This window comes from Dasypus novemcinctus, chromosome 7 (assembly GCF_030445035.2).
Source record: "Dasypus novemcinctus isolate mDasNov1 chromosome 7, mDasNov1.1.hap2, whole genome shotgun sequence".
Taxonomy (NCBI): Eukaryota; Metazoa; Chordata; class Mammalia; order Cingulata; family Dasypodidae; genus Dasypus; species Dasypus novemcinctus.
The window spans coordinates 68,563,035-68,581,537 of NC_080679.1; the positions used below are offsets into that span (position 1 = coordinate 68,563,035).

Genomic DNA, 18,503 nt, shown 5'->3' on the forward strand with positions numbered 1-18,503 from the left:
AGTGATGCAAGAGTCATTGTTGTTCAGGCTTGATTGTGTTGTCTAGTTCATGGGTTTTCTGGCCCTTGTCCTGTTTTCTTCCAATTTTCAATTAAGGAGATTGCTAGCTAATGAAGTCAGGTTAATTTTGTTGCTTTTTAACAGTATTTCAGTTTCACTTGAAGATTTGCCAAGCATTTAGAAGCTGTTGACACTCCCTCAGATACAGGACTGAGAATAGCAAAGTGTCACTATCAGGAATACCACTAGGGAATTGGAAGGATGCCAGATATGAGTGAGTGGTTCCTGCCACTCTGACTTCAGTCCACAATCTTCTGCTCCATTTTTCCAAAACTCGAAAGGAAAATGGATTATGGCAATGGAGAGTTCTTTCGATCTTGTCATCCAGTGAGATGTAACTCAGCTGGATCTTTATCTCAAGTGCTAATTGATGTTGTTAACTTTCTGCAGTGATGCCAGGCCATAGTAATGAGGAAATGACACTCTCCTTATCTAGTGATAGGTTTTATTTAGAGAACCCATGTTTCTCAAGCCAAAGGACACCAAAGTAACTTTGTACTCTTTAGTGTCCTTGGAAAGATGAGTTTTTAGATGGTTTCCTTATAATCTTGTAGAAATCATTATAAATCTAAAAAGTGAGAATTTCTTAGCTATTCTTGAAGAGGACCAGGCCTAATGTATTTTGCTAATGTATTTCCCATAAATTAAGTAAATACTTCCTACCTATGGAAACTTCCATGGCATTAAAATATATTCATTCGGGCGGCAGACTTGGCCCAGTGGTTGGGGCGTCCGTCTACCACATGGGAGGCCAGAGGTTCAAACCTCGGGCCTCCTTGACCCGTGTGGAGCTGGCCTATGTGCAGTGCTGACGCACGCAAGGAGTGCCCTGCCACGCAGTGGTGTTCCCCGCGTAGGGGAGCCCCAAGCGCCAGGAGTGCGCCCCGTAAGGAGAGCCGCCCAGCGCGAAACAAAGTGCTGTCTGCCCAGGAATGGCGCTGCCCACATGGAGAACTGACACAAGATGACACAACAAAAAGAAACATAGATTCCCGTTCTGCTGACAACAACAGAAGCGGACAAAGAAGATACAGCAAATAGACACAGAGAACAGACAACCGGGGTGGAGGGTGGGAGGGGAGAGAAATAAATAAATCTTAAAATATATATATATATATATATAATCATTCATTGAGTCATTAAAAGAAATATGCTTTCTCTGTGTGTAATTTTTTATTCCAAATAAAAGTATAGTGTCATCTGAGTGTGGGTATGTGTATGTAAAATGTGTGGATATATAATTTAAAAAGGGTGCGCATGACAACCTTTGGATCGACTAAGTGGCTTTTATACTTGTCTGTGTGACCTTTGATATGTTATTTAACTTTCCTATGCCCAGTTTCCCATTTGTAAATGCTGGCTAAAATTGGGCATTTTGGGAATTAGATGAGCTAATTCATGTAAAGCATTTAGAACCATGCCTGGCACAGTTCTCAATATTAGTTATTATTTCATATTATCGTTTTTAAATTTTTATTTGTATATTTTCTTCATTTACATTTATCCAACTATATTAACTGGGTTTAACCATTCTTGGTTGGTAAAGGACTTAAAAATAATGTTACACTTTCCTTCTTCCTTGGAATTGTTTTTTTCCCCCCAACTTGCTAATTAGAGAACATCAGGAGAAGTCCTTGAGGAAACCAAGTAAGAGCCTTGATAAGTCAAGGATGATCTAAAAACATATTTATGAAAAGATATTCATGAGGGGAGTATATGGGAACTCTGTATTTTGTGCATGATATTTTCTGTAAGCCTACAACTTCTTTAATAAAAAATATTCAAAAATTTAGGAACTGCAAGCAGTGCAAGGCCTTGGGTGATTGGGATTCTAAACTAGAGAAACCGCTGATAAATTTTACTTATGATAAAGAACTAAAACCTGTCCTTAGATCACACAACTACCAAGAAAATATGTTGTTTTACTGCCTCCCACCCCGCAAGAAATACCACAGCAGAACTGAGAAACACTGAAAACAGAATGCAGTGGATCTATCATCAATCCCCAGCTCAGATGGGAAAGCGAACACGAGTATAATGTTTAACTCACTGCATGAACCTTGAGACTTCTGGTTGCATCACATGTAATGTTTGGCATAAATAACTTCATGTGCATCATTTATGAACTAAGAGAAAGTGGTTTTATCCTCACCAAGTTCTGGAATTGATGCTAGATCTTGAAGCACTGCTGACCATCACCACTTCTGCTGGCCCAAGTATGGAGAGATGTCAGGAGGTAGTAAAGAAACACGTACCTGGTGAATTGGAGGGGAACTTATAAGTGGGGATATCAGAAGAAACACTCCAACAACACACTAAAGTAAGCTTAAATGATGTAGTCTAGTTATGGAATGTTGGGAATATACTTGGAATCTAATAGTCCAAACTTACATGGATCCATTTGAGTAAAGGGCAGAAGAAAGACTAAAGGATAATAACCAAGGCTTCAAGGAATCCATAATCTCATTATGAATTAGGATTTTAAAATATCAGATTTGTACTCTCCACTTATCATTTTACCAAAGAATCATTTTCCCTGCTACTTTCCTATCTGTCTCATCTCTTCTCTTTCCTCTTTTCAGTCAACAAACATATAGTAAATACTTTTGTGGAAATATTCTGCATTTGGAAATCACATCATCATATCTGTGCTTGAGAATCTCATTTCCGTGGAATCCTGTGCACATCTAGGTTCCTTGGCATTATGTTAAAAATGTTCTGCCACGAGTCCTTACAAACCCCTCTCCAGCCATAACCCTCACTGACCAACACTCCAATCCCTGAGTTCTTTCCTTAGGCCAACTTCCTCCTACCAGAAATGTGCTCTCTTCTATCGATTCATATTTATCCTTTTCTTTTAATCTAAAATCAAAATTTACCAATTTTAGGAAGTGTCATTAATACCATTCCCCTCTGGTTGCATATTACTGTTCTGCATCTCCCACGACATGCACGTTTTGCTGTGTTAGCTCATCCTTGCAGATGTATGTCTCTACACACTTTTTATCTTAAGTATGTGGGAAGCCTCATTGGCCCTAAGGATAGAGTACCTATTCTGTCCACTGTCACGTCTTCCTGCACACATGGACACACAGATACACAACACCAGCATCCTACTTGCTAAGGAAAATTATTTTTAAAGATTTATTTGATATCTCCCCACCCCCTCATTGTCTGTTCGTTGTGTGCTCATCATCTTTTTAGAAGGCACTAGGAACTGAACTCAGGACTTCCCAGATAGGAGGGAGGTGCCTAATCACTTTAGCCACCTCTACTCCATGCTTTGTTGTGTCTCTCATTATGTTTTCCTCTTTGTGTCTCTGGTTGCATCATCTTGTTGGGTCAGCTCACTGTCTTGCTCATCCTCTTTAGTAGGCATCAAGAACTGAACCTGGGACCTCCCATGTGGTAGGCATGAGCTCAGTCACTTGAGCCACATCCACTTCCCTTGCTAAGAAAAATTGATAAATGTTTGTATAATCATTCTCAAACACATACAGGTATATAAAGAAAAACAGATGTAAAAATTTATTATTTTAGAAATGCTCTAACAAAAACTTTTTTTATATGAAAGACATCATCCATTTCACCTTTATAACTAAGCTAATATACCATGTAATACATTTTATTTTATTTTGCTACCAAGTGTAGTTTACATTTCAGGGCATAGTCCAAATGAAATAGAAGTGAATATACTTCGATTCTTTTGTTAATATGTAGATTGTACTAGATGCCAAAAAGATAAAAGCCTTATTCTATAAGCAGTGGAGATATTTCCAAATGTCATTAAATTGACTAAATGTTTTCTCAGTTTTCAGTAATTTTTTCTTTGTCTTTTGGAGATTTTTTAATAGTTTTCTTTATCTTTTTTTTTTTTTCCTTTTGATCTAGTATTGAAGTCAGAGTTCTACCTCTGCTTTTTGTATATATGAATTTACCACTAACTGCTTTGTCTTCAGAATCACGTCTAAGATCTGAAGTAAGGATTGTCCCTACCTCCTTTGTGGCTTATATTATCTATCTTTGGAACTAGAATCATAAAAAATTGTATGAGGAACATGTAGATGTCTCCAAAACACAGTGCCATTTCCACTTACTAGTATCTATTAATTTGTCACTTTATCAGATCAGTTGGTTTCAGAGCTGAGTCCAGAAGAAAGTAGATACAGGGCAGACAAGTTTTTAGCTGAAGGGAAATGAAATGAAGTAGTTGTAGAAGATAATGTCCTGACAGGGCACTCAAGAAGCTTGCTGCCAGCCAAGCTGAGGCCCTTGGTTTGAAAAGTCATACCAATTGGCCAATGGTGGGGGGGCACTAATGACAAAGTTCACCTTAGTCACAATTTTGCCTTTAGCCCTGCTGTGTCCTCTCATGTAACATCTGGTTTCTTAAAGACATGGGTGTTCTGTGTTATATGGAAGTTTTCTAAATGCTAAAACCTCTTAGATACTGGTCTATCACTTGATGAAAAGCTAAAAATGTAGTAGAGTGTAGAGTTGCAAATGTCTGTGTTACCTATGACAATGTATTTCTTTTTCCTGCATGATCATCCATTGTGGCGTTTGTAAGTAGTAAAAAATGAGCCTGATTTGTTCTCCTTTGTAGAGCCAGGCCGAGGCCCACTACAAAGGAAGTAAACATGCCAAGAAGGTCAAAGCACTAGAGGCAATGAAAAATAAGCCAAAAATGGTTTCTTCCAAGGACAGCGCAAAGGCTAATCCCAGCTGCACCATCACTCCAATCACAGGCAACAGCTCTGACAAATCAGGTCAAGGACACTTTTGTTCTTTACATTCATTACGTTCCTCCCTTCCCCCTGCCCTGATCCCATTCTCCCCCCTCAGTTGTTGCATGTTATGTTCCATGACTTATTTTTATAATATTAACATGTTTCCTTCACAGGAAGATTATGTGTTTGCACAGAATCTAAGCATTTGATATGTTACCATTTTGTGGTATTAAATATATATATTTAAGTATATATGTATGAATGTGTGTAAATCTATATATAAGTAAATATCCATGAAAGTAAAAAGAGGCTACTTGGTCTCAATGTGTTTAAACAAAAATCAGGAAATGGATCTAAAATACTGAGTGAATTATTATTCTTTTCTATTCCTTTCAAGTTTGGTTTTTACTAGAGACTTTTTCAGTGAAGCCATTCTTAAACTTGTTTACTAATAGATATTTTTATATTTTCTTACCCCAGTAAAGACAAGGGAAGGGATGGGGGAGGGACAAAAGAGTGTAGTTTCTGAGAGAGTAATAGCATTACTGAATTGATCTGGGCATGTGTTCAGTAATAAAAGATTTTTGTTTTTGAACACCCTTTTGAAGTTCTCCTCAGAGTTACAAATGAACTCAAGGATTCTGAGGCAGCTATTTACAAAATTATGAATTGACTAGCAGAAGAACTTTATATAATTGGGAATAGGCTACTCATGGAAGTGCCTTTCTAGAAGAGACTATATTTCATAGTCCCAGTGAGTCAGCATTATCTCTAAGTAAGTGCAAACTTAATGAATCAATGGAAAGAGAAAACAACTTCATTTTTCTAGCATGGATTCCATGAAATTGGATGTTTAATAATTTTTCACACTCTCATATCTGCTCCTAAGGCCCATGATGTCATCTTGTTTCAGTGGCTAATTTTGAGGAACAGTGTCAAAGGAAATTTCCCTCATGGTCAACCTTTTTAGGACCACTTTTTTGTTGGGTAAAACACATACACAAACATACACACTGCTGATTCTCTTCTGTTCTCCAAATCATCATAGAATTTGAGGAGGATACTTTAAAAATGCTTTCCCATGACTGTGCAAGGCCTTTGGAGAAGAACAAATCCATTTCTGTAAAAAGAAGGTTCATGAAAGCCTCTTCAGACAAAGAGTTGATGAAGGAAAGGCACCATTAGTGATTAATTCTCACTAATGCTGGTTCCAAAAGCTCTGCAGCCTACAAGGAGTGAGTTACCCCAAATTTAGTTAAAAAACCAAAAAAAAATGACTTTTTATTCTTTGTGTGATAAAACCACTAAACTCATCTGATGAATGGGTATTAATAATAAATATTGGATTATTATATAGCACTTATTCCTTTCCAAAGAGTAAAGACTTTTTACACAGATTATCTCATTAATCTTAAACCTCCCTGTGTCAGATATTAGGATCAAATATTGTTTCCACTTTTAAAAAGAGCGTACCAAGACATGGTACACACTGTGGTAGTTATTTGCTGAAGGTTACCCAGTGTTTGGAAGAGCAAGCTCAATCTCCTGACTTCCTGCCTGGTTTCATTGTCTGTGGGATATTGCTGCCTTTATGAAACAATACTCTGTCAGAGGTTTTATTACTTGAATTATGCTCTTCACCTCCAGCAGTACTTAAAAATAAAATGATAAAATAATGGAGGTTAGTGCCACTCTATTCTTTCAGTTTATTTTGTGGCTTGAGCCAATAACAGAGTTAGTAGGTACTGTCAACGTTCCAACATTGTTATTGAGTATGCTCAGTGCTCTACTTAAAATATATATTATATGAGAATTGGGTTTACCCTAGGAATAGTAGTAAATATTTTAAGCAGAAAAGAGCATTAAAAGTGGAAATAAAGAAGAACCACCTTTAAAAAACAAGATAATTAATTAAATGGAGAAGGAAAGAAAGTTGAAGAAAAAGTCAGAAATTAGGGGATAAAACCAAGAAAAGAGTGAAAGATGGAAATAAAAATCCAAACAAAGAGATTTGAATCATAGTCACTCAAGGTACCCAATGAATATCTTTTGAAATCAAATTTAATGAACAAGGTTTTTATTCTTATGCGCAGATGCTAGCAGATGCTCTGTGAAATGAAGGGACTCTCTAAGCAATTGTTTCTGCCTCGTAATCAATAGGAGTACACCAGGGTCAGACATAGCAGACATACATATGAAGAGTGAGAACTAAGATCTAGATGTAAGAACCCGTTATTCTTAGATATTTGAATGAAAACATTGATTAATTGCCCTCTCAGCTGCCAGATTTCAAATATCTAGGCATTCACAAATCCATAAGATTGACTCATTTAGTTTCCATTCTCTCATGTTTTACCATCATGAATTTAGCAACATATTGTTCAATGAGGGCAAATATTGTGCGAAAGAAAATAACTGCTAAGAGAAGAATCTCCTGGAAGAGCAGCATCCTGGGATTCACTGAACATCAGTCAAGGCAAAGGTGTCATTTCAGAGTATCTAACAAAGGGCATGGTCCCACAGATGGCCTCTCTCCTCCTTGAAAGCACAAATTATTTATTCTATGTAGTGATCTAACAATCTAAGAACTAGGAAAGTGTTCTTTACCTGCTGTTTTGACACTTGAGACAATCATTTCTCTCTTTTATGTTACATTTGGAGGCATAATTTGGCAAATGTTTGTAGATCTGTGCATTTTTAGAGGATTTTAGAAGATTCTCTCATATTAAAAGTTCAGGGTATCATGGCAAGTTTTTTATTTTCCCTTCAGGTCAACAAAATGAGTTGAAACTATAATAGCAGGAATTACATTTACTGTGAGAAGCTCTGACTACATGGATGAAAAAAATTTTAAATATGTTTCATTAAAGGCATTTAAGTAAGAATAGCTGTCCTGTTCACTTTTTAGAAGTTGAGGTGGAATTAAATGTGAAATCCAAAGAAATGGCTTCATAGTCTCCGAGGATCTGTCCCAACTCTTTAATGATGCATCAGTGGGAGTTCAAACATGCTGGGTGGGAAGACAAATGTGCTTTGGGAGAATTAAGGTCAAAACACAGCAAGCATTAGGCAGCTTCAGGAAGACAGCTAGAACATATTGGGCGAGGTACTCTACCCAAATTTCTCCCTTGAGTTCAAGTGTCATAATGCCATATGACAGCACACTTCCCTGTTGTAATAGGTCCCATACATCAAATTGAAGTATCTTGTGACAGCATTTAACAACTCATAACAGGTTCAAACAATACAGAGCCTTCGAAAAACCTTATTTTCTTGAAAATAGTAAACTATTGTGATAGTCAACCTAATGGTCCATATGTCTAGGCTTTAGTGCTAGATGTTTTTAAAAATTAATTAGATATCAAGATGGAAGTAATATATTTCTAGTTCAAATTATATAAAGCTATTTAGAGCTAAACAACCTTTAATCAGTTGCTTTCTAAACAGTTGAAGAACAAATGGAATGATTCAAAATGCTATAAAAAGTATTGATAAATGCAATTAATAGCAAAGATGATGGAACCAGCATGTTCTCCGTGAGATATAACGAAAGGGGCATGTAAATATTTTCATTCAGTAACATGTATTTTCATATAAACTCAAAACAACCCTGTGAGATAGGTAGGGCTGAAGTTCACATCTTTTCTTTTATTCATTCATGTAACAAACTTGATATCTAATCACTTAATAAATATTTATTTTCTATATTAATAGTATAGTATATCAGTGTATTTGCCAATACTGGGATACAACAATGATGGGAAAGTCATTTTCTTATCCTCAAAAAGCTTCCAGTCCAGTGATGTTTTTACTGCACCGAATATTAGGGATATAAAGAGATATGATACATAGTTGCCACCATCAAGCTGCTCCCAAAAACATGGTAACAATGAAGAACCTGGGTCTTGGTAAAGTTAAGTATATTACTTAACCCAACTGAAATCCCAGTAGAGTCAGAAGAGGAAGCTCAGGGCTTCTTGTTACATACTTATTATTCCCATTATTTCTAAACTTCTCAGACATGAAGGAATAAATGCAAGTATTTCAAAGGGCAAAATCAGAAATCAGTGAGCCACTTTTTTGGGAATTAATAAGGACCATACATTACTTTTAAATTGTTTGTTGACTTGATACTTTTTTGGTAGGAGCTTTGGTAGTGAAATAAAGGGCCCTTAAGGCTTTGCTTTACTGAAATCCTTAGTACCTGTGCAGTGTGGTGTCTTTAACTGAAATAAAATAAAGCTTTAGCAGTTACAGATCTTTTTAAGGCATATTTGAATAAAAACACTCATTTCAGGTAATTGACAAATGACACATATTTTCAAAGCTCCTGCCTGACAATGGTGTGCTTTACCTGTATAGAGCCAAATTGAGATAGAGGTTAATGCTGGGAACAGGCATCATCAATATGGCAGAAACTTTGAACTGCCTCTGAAAGGGTACAGTTGAGTTGTCATGAACACTGTCCACGTTTTCAGTAGCATTTTGAATCATTCCGTCTAAAAGATTTCCACTGAGGACAGGGAGGTTGTTTCTATCCTATACCCATAATCTATCAAGACTGTGACATGAGAGTGTCAGGAAAGACATAGGGAGGGATAGAGGGTAAGATCCCACAAAACAGTTCGTTTTAGTTCTTAGCGGGCTATGCTTTGCATGGTGGCAGTTCCTCAGGTGTGAACCCAGAGTAGTTATCAACCAGTAGATTAGTATGATTTCCCTGGAAAGGGTGCAGTTCAGATTTTAATGGTCACTCTGTTGCCTTTTGAACATGTATTTTCTATTTCATCAAAGAGTTTTTCTTCCAAGGATACAAATGGAGGCCCTCGCCTTGTCATTTTTATGGTTTCCCATATGTTTCATAGTTTTTATGTGTTACAAATGGGGCCAAGTTCTCATTTCCACTGACTGCTGCTATACACCATCGATTAGCCAGCAAGGTCTTCTTAGCTGCCTCTTCCCTCGTTCCATCTCTAGCAGCAGGACCTTGTGCTGTTGAGTAGAAAAAATGATAGTTTTCTGCTCTGGTGGTGCCTGTCATTTATAGACAAGTGTCATCATAAATTTGGCATACATCTATCCAAATCCCGGAGGCTGAGATTTAGTATCCCCAATAAAATAATAGATTAACTATATTTATGACAAACATCTAAATCGGAAGTTCTGGAGTACAGTCGTGTAGAACATAAAGGAGTCTCATCTGTCTAAAGAGAACAGACCATTATACTGACTCATAGTTCATCAAATGTACATATATCATGAAGACTTTCAAAGTCAATTTAAAAACTGGAACTGCCTCCATCTTTACCCATGCACCTTGAATTTGACAACAGCATCCTGCCTGGAAAGACTGAAGATTCTTAAGCAGTTAAGTGTCTTATCCTCTGGAATCCAACTTGTGAAACTTTTGAGCATTTTATATTACTTCGAAATAATGAAATTTACTCTTAGTTTCTCCACTTCTGAAAGCTGTTTCCCAGTATAGTCTGGCAAAGTAAGCCAAAAGTTGGGAATGACTTATGAATTACTGAGGATCTGTTAAGTTATGATTTACTGGAGGTAAGTTGTAAACATTCCAAAAAGCTCTGATTTTTCCTTGTTGAAGTTTGTCACTATCAAAAACTTTTCTCATCTTTAGACATATTTATTTTTAAGTAGTATTCATCCCTTTTCATTACATTTATTTACAACATTTCTTCATTGAAAAGATATTAGAATTTAAAAGAACTTTGTGTGTTCATGGAATAATTTTGTAAATGCACAACCATAAATGCCCTTGAGATTCTAGCAAAGGTTATTACTTATATTTTTATGACATTCTACTTACTTGTTTCAGGAAGAATTCTATTACAGTGACATAGTTTTCTGGCATGAGTAGATGATCAAATAGAGCTACTCAATAAATATTTGTAGATGCAGAATGCAGGGCACAACCCTAGCCACTTATTGGGATTCTAGACCTACTTCTCAGGAGGCTTACAGTCCAGTGCCACACAAATTAAAATTAGCCTTATATTATAAAGCTTTACTTAAATATTTTTTATAGAAACATTTAAAAATTATTTTTCTCTTTCATGACTTCTTTCTCAGAGACTCATGTTCACTGTTATGGATACTGGGCATTGCACTGTATAGTAGTGGACTGGTGCTCTCATTTCTGAAGAACCTGTGCCACCCAAGGAAACTTACTGCAAAGATTGACATAATCTATAATTGGACTGTCCAACATGAATTCCGCTAGCCACACATGGCTGTTGGTCACCTAATATATGGCTAGTGCCTGAGGAAATAAATATTCAATTGTATTTAATTTTAATTAATTTAACTTTAAATAACCACACATGGCTAATGGCTACTATATTGGACAGTGCTTCTCTATATTGTGGTACTCTTTGCTCTTTTGACTTGCTGATACTCTAGAGAAGGCAATTAATTCTCTGAGCCTCTATAAAGTGGGAATGAAACCCTCCCTACATCACAAGATTTTTGTTTGGATCAAATAAAATGATTATGAAAGAGCTTAGCAAAAATGTATACCATAATAGAAATGCTTGTTCTTGATGTTCTTACAGATCTTATTTTTTTGGTCCTGTTGTAGTATCTTATTTTAGCTGCCCTTTCTTGCTGTTATCAATGAGAGGTAACAGCTGCCCCTTCTGGTGGTCACCTATGATCATCTCCCATTATACTGCTCCTCATATACTCTCCTACAGAAAATCAAATCCAAGCTTGTTAGATTTAAATGAAAACATAATTTTAGCAGCAATACTAGTAATAATTAACACATAACTCCATGAGTATTATACTGTGTTAAACACTTTCTTTGCGCTATCGTATGTAATGATTCTAACAGTCCTCTGATGGATACTGGAAACTGAGACCTATAGAGGGGAAATAATGGTCCAGAGTCATTCAGCTAGAAAATGGTCTCAAGGCCAGAGTCTCACCCAGCAGTTCCTCAAATCCAACACCATGTTATGCTGTCTTCAAATGAAGTTTCATGGACTTTACTGCACATGCTTTTCAAAGGCTGTTTGAGATTATATCTCCCTAGGTGACACCTTGGATGCCTGACATCCCAGAAAGATGTGTTATTTCTCTCTCCACCCTATCTTACAATAGTTTCATTGAGGAAAATAAATTCAATTTTGAGTGACTTTTAATAAGAATATATTAGCTGAAGTATGATTCCTGAATACCATTTACCTTCTTTGCATCTGTAGCAAAGTAAAAGGAGCATTAAGTTTGGAGTGAGAGTAGTTCCACCACTTGATGACAGTATAACTTTTGCCAGGTCACCCTAGCTGACCTTTTGTTTCTTCATTTGTAAAATGGAAGTGCAATACTTACTTTATAGGGTAATTGTTGGAATTAATGAGCTAATAGATATATATAAGATGCCTGGCTCAGTGCCTCTTATGTAACAGAAATTCAATAAATGGTAGCCACAAAGCAAACATTGTTCAAAGTAATGTCCTTATTTTGGCACTATGATCACTTCATGCCATACTGGCACAGGATAGTGACCTATGCTTACATTTCTCTTTATCTCCTTATTTTATTACCTCATAGCAATTATTTGCACTTGTATTTTCATTCTAGGACATTAAGGCTTGATGAGCTTGACTCTCCCAGTGAGACATTTGGAGATGGTAGAAGGACCTTCTTGGTCTTCTTCACATTCTGATATAATGGAATAATTGACTTTCTACTCATCTTCCTAGTGGTTAATATAGCTCATCCCTTATATTCTAAGCAGCTCCTTGTACGCCATCCTGCACAAAGTAGTGACATAGTTAACATCAATTAAATGAACATCATTAAGTGGAATTTAATGAAATAGCCCTCGTGCTTTCCCTAGAATGTGAACAGTGCAGAAAGAGTAGACACCGGTTAGTGCTTTTTCCCTGAATTCAATCAGATAGATGTATCACTTGGTGGGGTGACATTCTGCTCTATGTAGAATTATAGTTTTGGAAAAAAGGGACAATCCAATACATCTTCATCTGCTGATGCTCCATCCATGTTGAGAAGTCTGGAGCTGGGTTGGTTCCTAAAATCAAAGGACATGCCCCTGCCTGACAATGTCCCTGCTGGCATTTATGTCAGTACATAAGGAGAAGCTTGTCAACCTCTACATTTGATTTCTGGTTTCTTGCTAAAATTTCCTTTGTGTATGGTTTTTGGTCTTTCTTATATATTCTTAATTACTTCATCTCTAATATGAAAATATGAGATTTGCTTGCCTTCAAATATAAAATGAAATAAACCTAAGAATTTTTTGACACAATAGAGATTATTTTATTCCCTGCTTTCAAATGTTCGAACTTCTATCAGTCTTGTGATGATGATTTTTGCTTATTTAACTAGTAAAATGACCATACTTAAGTCCTAAGTCCTTCCTAGCACAAATATTAGTATAAATATATTCGTCCCAGTTCTCAATTAATAAATAAAATAATTTTACACAATGTGGAAATTAATTTATTTGCAGCAGTTTAGTTTAGGACAAGCTATTTGCTTTATTCTTTTCAACCAGAATTTTGCCCAATCCTTTGAATAACCCATAAGACAAAATGATTAATATCCAGGAAGAATTTTAAGTACTTGGGAAAATCATTAGCAGATACTGTGTTTATATTACTTATTGCATTTTGAATTGTAAGAATCCTTTTGGAAAGCAACTTCATAGAATAAATCAAGAACCATAAAAATGCCCATTCTATTAGACCAGTTAATTCTTCTTCCTAGAATTTATACCAAGGAAATAATCCTAAATTCAAAACAAGGAAAATGAAACTTTATTCATGAAGATGCCCATTGTAGCACTACTTGTATTAGTGAGAAATGGAAAGAGGAAGATCAGTAGTAGGGAAATCATTTCAGTAAAATACTTGTACTCAATAGAATATGATATAGCTTTAAAGTTAATAGAAGTAGCAACATGGAAAATGCATATATTAAAACATTACAAAGCATATTAGATCTAAAGTTACAAAATGGTTTATTCATTTGTGTAGTTTGTATTAGTTGAAGCCCCACAGTATACCCAGCATCTCACTAGGAACTGGGCATAGGGTAATCAGACAGACTTGGGTCTTACTACCATGAGAGCAGCATATCTTCAGGAAGGGTAAATTTAGAACAAGTGATGAGAAGCCTGACAAGTGAACAGAAGGGGGACCCTGGCCTAGTCTGGAAAGTAAGGGAAGGCCTGAACTCTCAATCTCTAATGGATGAGAAGTAAGCCAGGCTAACAGGGGCCCTGAGTTGGGAGTAGAAAGGAAGAGGAGTCTCATCAGAGAGACCAGTACTTCAAAGAACTCATTTAAATAACTGAGACCATGAAAAGAGAGTTGAGGCAAGGAAGGGAATTTAGGATGGTGGCTAGGGAGGGGTTGAAATGTTGGGTAATGATGGAAGTGATGGCAGAATAAGATGAGGACCTCTTTCTGTGCCATGGATTCCTTTGGCAGACTAGTGAGCCTAGGAACCTCTTTTCAGAATGATGTCTTAAATATATATATATATAGTTTGACAAAAAACAAAGCACCTGTTATGTTGTAATAGAGCCATCATTTTTAATCAATTTTATTGACACATATTCATAAAACAGTCCATCCAAAGTGTACAAAGTGGTATTTGGTATAATCGCAGAGTTGTGGATTCATTACTTCAATCAGTATTGGGTATTTTCATTATAATAATAAAAATCAGATAAAAAACTCTACCCCTTTTAAAAATCATCTCTCAATCTCTCTATGAAATAGTTCATCATTTTTTAAAAATCATGATACAACAATATAGTAATAATGCCAAATCTAGCAGTGGATCTAATAGCTAACATAAATTTAAAGTGATAATGAGTAGAACCCATATTTTGAGCTTACTATGACAATTATAATATATAATGAAAATATCTGCACATGATCTTAGCCAAAAGGCCAAGAAGCCATGATGATGAAAATATCTGATTTCTATTGGTGACAAAGTTACAGGCACTGCTAAAAATACTGTAGTTTGTTGCCTTCATTCATAATTGAAGGATGTGTTATAATTTCAATTAGAGATACATAAAAATAAGGATGTGTAATTTGTCATCCAAGTTCATGGACCCCTTAGAGGTACACAGACCCCAAATTACAAACTCCTGTTGAATGTGACAGGATTTGGGGGTTTTCCCCTCTCTATTTGACATATGCTATGCTATTTTTATAATTGCTTCTCCCAGTGACTTAATGAGATTTGTATATCATGAATAGGATAGATAAACTCTTGGCCATTTCTTTTGTATTGAAGACCACAATTTGCAATGCAATGCCATACCTGTTTCTTGCTTAGTCTTGCTCTGGTCACAGTAATAATTCCCCATGTAGAAATATTCCCAAAGGCCTAAGCATGGTACAGAACCCCAGACAAGCCCCTGTGGGGGCCCAGGCCTCTTAAACCAATATAACTTTTTTTTTTTTTTTTGAGGTACCGGGGTGGAAATTGAAACCAGGACTTCATATGTGGGAAGCCAGTGCTACAACCAGGGAGCCACATAAGCTGCCCTGAGTTGGTTTTTGTTTTGTTTTGTTTATTTGCTTGATGTTTGCTTTTGTTTTGTTTTGTTTTGTTTTGTTTTTTAGGAGGCACCGGGATCTGAACCCAGGACCTCCCACGTGAGAAGCAGGCACTTAATTGTTTAAGCCACATCCACTCCCCACCCGTCCCCAACTTTTTTAGAGGAGACCTTTTATTTTCAACAGACTTTCTCCTGCAAGCTCTAGGTCTTAAATGTAAAGCTGGCTATGACAACTTAAAAATAATGAAGCAGGTTGAATTTAGCTACAAATGCTATATATGAAATATAAATAAACGGTTGGCATGGCTAGTATGGGTTTAATGGATTAGTAGCTTTCTTATGCCTGGGCAGTCCAAACCCGGAATGTCTGCCCACTCTAAGTTAGGCAGTACCTGGTTAGGTCCTTAAAGAGAGAGAGTTCAATACCTGTCTCCTGGAGTAGCCTGAGGCAATCAGCTTGTTTCCTGGCAATAGTATTTCTGCACTGACCAAATGAAGAAAGATTCCATTTCCTCAAAAGCTGTCAGGCTGAACTTTACGTTGTCAGTTTGGGATTCACCCTGTCTGGACTGTCAAAGCCAAACTTTCTACTGATCTAGAGAAGGAGAATGAAAGAGCAGGACTCAAATGTTTACTCATACCTTGTCAATCTGTGCTTCCTCTATAAAAGGCCATTGATTTGGAAGAAAAAGGATCTGCTCCTCATTCTACCTAGAAAAATCAGTTTTTAATCTTTTTCCTGACTTCTGAATCTCTACTGGACCTTCTTAAGATTTGAGTGACATGAGTTACTTATCCTATTTTCCATAATAAAGCTGCCTCAGAAATAACTGTTTCATATATCTTTGTGACAAATCAGAAAAAGGGCAATTTTTCAATCTAAAGAAGCTGAAATATTATTTCTCTATTGTACAAATCTAATAGCTGGAAAGCTACACAAAATAGGAGAGAGCTTTTCATTAGATCCAAACTCTAGCAAACAAGCCCTTTTGTGCTCACCTGGAAAGACTGACAAGTTCACTAACATCAGTGCCAGGTCACTGATACCAAGTATAGGCTGCCGGCTTTCAACATGGAGATATTTGGAGATGCCACTATTTTGTCCTAGTCTGAGACTGGCAGCTTCTGTTCTATAACAGAATTGCACAAGGGACAGTAGGTCCCTTGACATGGGGTGCTCAGAGAAGGAAGGCAGCAGCTGACATTTCATGGTACCACAAAATTGCTGCATGCTGTACATCCTCCAAGCTAGAATCCAGTTGATATAGGCTTGTAAATGGAAACAGCAGGGAGATCCTCAGTCAGGATTGTATTTGGCCAAGAATTACTGGAAGATATTAATACAGTTCAGGGCCTATTTCGAACTTAGAAAATTAGTCGCCTTACTTTGGGGAGTCCTACCTTATTTAAAACAGATAAACTTTTTGTTTGTTAAGATAGGTACGTAGAGAATCTGATTCAGTAAAGAGTCACTTTACTGTTTAGGTAACTAAAAGGTAATCCTAAAAAGACTTCAGGATTAGTCTAAAGGCCAAGATATGAAAATTAGACATAAATATAGTTAACTAAGAATTAGCAGGCTTCACAGTACTCAACAGTACTTGAAGAGACGGTTTTTTAAATTTAGCTGAAGTCATGTTAACTTGACATTGATGTGAAGGGCCCATTAGCATCAGATTTGCCCAGTGATATTTAATGATATGAGAATTTTTAAAACTAGCTTTAATTTTCATGACTGTCCTAATTTGTGTTTCTGGGCTTGTCACTTAAGTACCCTTTGTTCTGTTTTCTATATCTGCAAAACGGCAGAAGCCAAATAGAGAAGTCATTCAGTTTCCAAAACTGGTCCAGCAGTTCACGAGATCAGACATTTTCCATCAATAAGTCCCATGACTAATGAAATAAGTCAGCTAGCTAGTAAATTGAGATAAACTAGCCTAGATTGTACTATCCTGGGTAACCCTTGGAGGCACTTGGAGCTAGATCAAATCCAAATGAGGCATCTAGTTGAAGGAAGCTTATGTGGGTGACTAAAGGACTGTTAGTGTACTAGGTCGATCTCAGGCTACCTGGTGTAGAGGTTATGTGCACTGGTGATTTATGAGTCATGAGTGGTACCTTAACTATGACACAAAGCCTTCATAATGACCCTGTTAGTGATGGCCATCTGTCACCTAGGGGGAATTAAATTATGTCCAGGATATGTACGTGGAATTTCTTAAAGACAATTCTTGTATAAATACATCAACCATGTGATTGTTGATAACTCAGGTGAATATAGTATGATTTAATTTAATATTTAATTTTTAAGTACATTAATTAATTTAATATTGACTATAACAGAAATGGGTTGTTGGGCTAAAAACCTCTGGTGAATATCTAAATAGAACACCTATAATTTCATGAGAAACCTTGGCAGAGAACAGGATACAAGTTTAGTTGCTAAGAAAACTGGCTTGTTTTGGTATTCCAGAGAGAATCAATGAGAGCCTGAACAGAGGCAGTGGCACAGAGTAGATACAGAGTAAATGACTGCTGGATGGAAGGTGAATAAAGCTCAAGAAGAAATATGTAGATTATAGCATCAAAAGACTTTTGTCATTGATGGAATGTAAAAGATGAGAGGGAAGAGTTCGAGTCGTTGCTGACAAGTCTAACATATCTGGTAATGTCATCAATTGAGGTGGGATTGACTTGTAAGGGTCCCAGTGTAGAGCAGGTCATCCATATGGAATCAAGCAGGTTAAGTTTTAAATGCCCATTAGACATGCAGAAATAGTTGTTCCATCAACTATTGGGAAAAAGTGGTCTTGAACCTGTGAGGAAAGTAGAGATTTCGCTTGTGAATTTAGGAATGTGTCAATGAGGAGAGGAAACTACTGGAATGAATTAGATCATATAAACCCTAAGGAGAAGATAAGGGCATGGAATTTAAGGATGCCAACATTTAGGGGCAGGTAGAAGAATGGGGGACAGTGGAAGAGGCTTAGAATTAGCTATTGTAGAGACTGGAGAACCAAGCAAGGATGGTGGTGTGACATGGAGGGAAAAGGGCATTTCAAGAAAAAGCTTATGCTCAAAGCAAGAGAAGACTGAAGAGAGACCCGTGGTTTCGCAGGCGGGAGAGGATGGATGGGGGAGAGGAA

At 36.7% G+C, this 18,503-nt stretch overlaps 1 protein-coding gene across 6 annotated transcripts in view; it reads left to right on the forward strand.

The window, feature by feature from the left end:
- ZNF385B (zinc finger protein 385B) overlaps positions 1–18,503 on the forward strand; it is a 440,337-nt gene that overhangs the window by 405,372 nt on the left and 16,462 nt on the right. For all 6 annotated transcript variants that reach the window (XM_058300557.2, XM_058300563.2, XM_058300565.2 and 3 more), the window contains one exon: positions 4,667–4,829. In XM_058300557.2, the coding sequence (XP_058156540.1) occupies positions 4,667–4,829 (163 nt within the window). The remainder of the gene's footprint in view (positions 1–4,666; positions 4,830–18,503) is intronic.